General features: G+C 60.5%; 1 protein-coding gene across 1 annotated transcript; it reads right to left on the reverse strand.

The window, feature by feature from the left end:
* Positions 1-27: 27 nt before the first annotated feature.
* Positions 28-4,147, reverse strand: LOC111140495 (leukocyte immunoglobulin-like receptor subfamily B member 3; the record flags this gene model as incomplete). The annotated part of the gene is made up of 9 exons (XM_022492735.1): positions 28-189; positions 950-1,002; positions 1,204-1,241; positions 1,321-1,363; positions 1,700-1,816; positions 2,726-2,791; positions 3,094-3,396; positions 3,612-3,908; positions 4,132-4,147. Coding segments are annotated over 9 exons (1,095 nt in total), but the record flags the coding sequence as incomplete, so codon positions are not given.
* Positions 4,148-4,152: the final 5 nt, after the last annotated feature.

A 4,152-nucleotide genomic window follows, 5' to 3' on the forward strand; every position in this document is an offset into this window, starting at 1 on the left:
TGGGAACTCAGAGAAGAAGGGACCCACCTGACAGTCCGTCTGCCTGTCTTCCTCTGCTTGTCTGTCCTCTGAGTCCAACAGTCCCTCCGACACGGGGGAAGGAGAAGTGGCCAGTCCCCAGCTGAGTCTTGATCTTGACCGGCTCACCTGGGCGTACGTTGGTCCCTGGGGGTCTTCATCTTGTGTGTTCTGCTGCGGACAGACAGTGAGGGGGAGGTTTGTCTCCTTGATTCCCCTTGACCACCTCAGACAATTTTCCCCATGGTTGCCAGAGCGATGCTTCCAAACTTTCCTGCCCATTGGGTCACTTTCCTGGTGAACTCTGCAGGGGCTTCCTGAGCCTTGGGGTGTGTGATTTGTACTCTGGCTCTGATTCTATTCCGGACAGTGTTTCTTGCTCATTTGGTTGCAGCTGCATGGGCCATGCTCCTGATAAAGCATGTTGCTGCCTCAGGACCTTTGCACCTGCTACCCCCTCCCTTTGTTTTATTTTTCTTGGCCACATGTTGCTCTCGGGGATGCTGCCCACTTCCGTGCATATTGTCTACCACCCACAAGGCAAGCTCACGGAGGATGGGTCAGATTTGCTCACAGCTATGCAGGCAGCACTAGGTGGGGCCTGGCAAATGCTGGGCTCCCTATGTCTTTTGCTGGCTGAATGAATGAAGGGGCTTAGTGACCAGTGGGAGAATCATTTCTTCATGCACCCTCTTGAGACATGGACATGCACCCCGACAACCAGAAGTCAGATAGTGGTTGGGGAGCCACACAAGGGAGCACAAAGGAGGCCCCACGATTTCACAGTGGGCTGACCCAGAGTGCCCAAGGAGCGTGAAGGCGTCTGAGGGACACTACTGAGACTGGGTGGTGTGAGGACACGGAAGTGTCCACTGGATTCACTTTGGCACCACAAGAGCCCTGGGGTCTGCACGAGGGCTGGGGGTCTCACCCGATGGTCCAGCTCCACCCCCTCCTCAGGCTGAATGTCTTGCATGGAAGCGTCTGCTGGGACAGAAGGGGGTGTGTCTCTTGGCAAGGCCCCCTGAGCCCCCTCTCGGGGCTGCAGACACCGCCCTGCTCCCAGATAGGGCGTCTGCCCTCCCGGGGCTTCAGCAGTGGGCTGAGGGGCATGTGGGAATTCAATCCTCACCCCCGACGCCGGACCCACCCAGCCCACCCCCAGGGCGGCCCCCTTCCTCTCACAGAGGCTCTCCTCCTGGGTGGCAGGGACTGGGCTGGAGCTGGGGAGGAGACAGGGTGTTAGGGGGGCATAGTGGGGGCAGGTGGGTGGGAGTCTGGGGCACTGCGGGCAGGAGTTACCTGTTGTGCAGGCCTCTTTCCTTGGGCTCCGGGTCTGCAGCCCCTGAAGGACATTGGGAATCAGTCTCCCTCTGGGCTGGGAGGTTACAACCTGCCCCCAACCATATGATTCCAGGGAAAGATGCCCTTCACACATACTATTTGTGTGTTTCTCCATCTCCCCAGATTGAGTGGAGGGAAGTACCTTCAACTGGCTCGTGGGTACCAACCTGGGGGTTTCTTTCTAGATTCTCTGGGTTGAGATTCTGCACAGGTGTCTTTCTACACCGGCCTTTCCCATCGCTCTGGTTTTCCTCTGACTGCTGCCCTGAGCCCACCCTTGGTCCGCTCACAGGGCAGCCACCACCCCCTGGGACATGTCACCTCCTTCCCTTCTCACCCGGCTTCCTGCCTTTGACCCGACGCTGGTGGTGAACTAGGAGGAGGACGAGAAGGCTGAGCAGCAGGACGAAGGCCACTGAGGCCGTGATGAGGACGTACAGGTACCAGTGGGGACCTTGTGCAGGAGCAACACCATGAATGAACCAGTGATGCCATTTAATTGAGCACCTACTGTGTGCCAGGCACCTGCTCAGCTCTGTGCACTCAGCTCTGACCCTGTCAATGATCACCCAGCAGATGACTGCTGCCCCTCCTGCCCACTCCACAGACAGAAAACTGAGGCACAGAGAGGTCATGCACATGTCTCAGGTCACCCAGCCTGGAGGCAGCAGGGCTGAGACTGAAACCAGGGCTGTGGGTTCCCTGTGTTCTCCTCATGCTGTCCCCTGTGCAGACACCAGCTCAGGGCTCTGGGCTCCTCATATGGGGCCCGGCCTGTCTCAGCATCTTCTTCTGGAGCTGAGGGTCCTTCCAGATTCCCCTTATTACCTGAATGCCCCCAGCCATTGTCCTCCCTCCCCTCCCCCTACAATGTCACTGTCATTGCTGCAAAGGGACAGAACTCCCCATAGGTCACGACCTGGGGGGGCTTCCCCGTGAGCCCTCCTCTCCCAGGATCAGAGCCATGGTCTGATGGGAAATCTACTCTGTCCACGACTCTCTCCTTTACAGTTGGGGAAACTGAGGCCCACACAGGGAGGGGCATGTGCCAGCCAGCGCCTCCGGAGGACCCTGAACTGACGGTACAGCTCAGACCCCGCTCCCCATGGACCCACCCACCAAGGCGGACAGAGACCCTCACTCACCCTCAGAGCCTCTGGGGTCAGCAAGGGTGAGGCGCCGGGCCTGCCGGGCTCCGCACTGCACCTGACTGCTCCTCCCCCACTGGGCCCCTCCCCCTCCCCCTGCCATGACCACCCCAGCCCCCCTCCACCAGCCTCAGAGTTCCTGGAGCCCCATCGTCCCCCTGGCATCTCTGAGAGCCTAGAAGAAAAGTCTCTGGAGAGCAGCCCCTGTGACTCACCATCTGCTGAGCCTGGCCCTGTGGTCCGGGGGCCCGTGGTTGGGGGGCCGGGGTCCATAGAGGGTCCTGGGGAAAAGACAGGAGTGTGGAGGGGCTGGAGCTTGCCCTGAGACCCTGTCTCTGCTCACACTCTTCCTCCTCATGTGCCCTGATCCCCAAGCTCCTCCTCTCCCAGGAGAATACTGGGGCTGGGGCGAGGGACAGGCAAGCGTGGGAGGACCCGTTTCCCTCCTGCACCATGAGGGTTGGACCCCTCTGCGGACACTCCCTTGGAGCCCCTCACTCCAATCCTAGACCAGAGCCCTCCTGGTCCCAGGGCCCTGAAGACAATGTTGGGACACAGAGGGGACAGGGTCAGCGACTCTCACCTGAGACCAGGAGCTCCAGGGGGTCACTGGGCTGGGACAACAGGTAGGGGGAGGTGCTGGTGGAGCCGTAGCACCTGTAGGTCCCCCCGTGGGCTGAGGTCACAGGACTCATGGGGAATTCAGCCTGGTGCTGCCCAGCTTGGTACTGTGATCGAAGACGCAAGGGGGGATCGGCTGCCCCCTCCTTGGACAGAAGGAAAGTGTCCACAGAGCTCTGTGACTGACACAGCAGGGTCACATTCTCTCCTGGGGCGACCGTGGGTCCCGGCTGCACCGAGAGGGAGGGTGTGTAGGGCAGCTGTCCTAGAGAGAGGAAGGGCGGGTGAGGGGCTGTCCAGCCCTTGATCTGAACTGAGTGTGTCTCTGTCCTCCGAGTCTGTCCCTTCTTATCCCCCGTCTCTCTCTGTCTCTTTCTTCCTGGGGACCCCACACTCCTGGTCTCAGCCACCACTACCTGGGGCTCCCCTGGCAGGACCTGTGCAGAGTCTGGAGTCCTGACTGACACCGTGAGACCTCACCTGCGAGCAGGATGTCCAGGGGGTCACTGGGGGCCGACCACTCGGAGGAGAGGTTATGTCCACCGTAGCACGTGTACCGGCCCCCGTGGGAGGGTCTCACCAGGCCCAGGTAGAAGTTTGCCCTGGAGAGCCCAGGCTGGGTCTGCCGGCCAAGCCGCCGTGGAAGGTCAGGTGCCCCCTCCTTGGACAGAGCGAATCTGTTGTAGCCGACATCAGAGTGACACTGGAGGGTCAGCCTCTGTCCAGAGGTCACGACAGGGTCCTGCTGGGTCAGGAGGGAGGGCTTCTCCGACACACCTGGGAGAGACCAGCTGTGGAAGGCAGGGGCTGCTTCTCCCCAAACCTCCCTTCTCCCGTCCTGATCCACGAGTCTCACCATCCATCACCGTCAGTGACACTGACCTGCGAGTCCCCGTGGTCCCCTCACCCACCCTCTCATTGGGGCTCCCCTGGGAGCAGAGTCCCCGTTACCTGTTTGGTGCCTCAAAACACGGATGGGGCAACAGTCAGACTTTCTCACCTGAGACCAGCAGCTCCAGGG

The sequence above is a fragment of the Enhydra lutris genome, unplaced genomic scaffold (genome assembly GCF_002288905.1).
Source record: "Enhydra lutris kenyoni isolate GAN:26980312 unplaced genomic scaffold, ASM228890v2 scaffoldscaffold1947, whole genome shotgun sequence".
Lineage (NCBI taxonomy): Eukaryota > Metazoa > Chordata > Mammalia > Carnivora > Mustelidae > Enhydra > Enhydra lutris.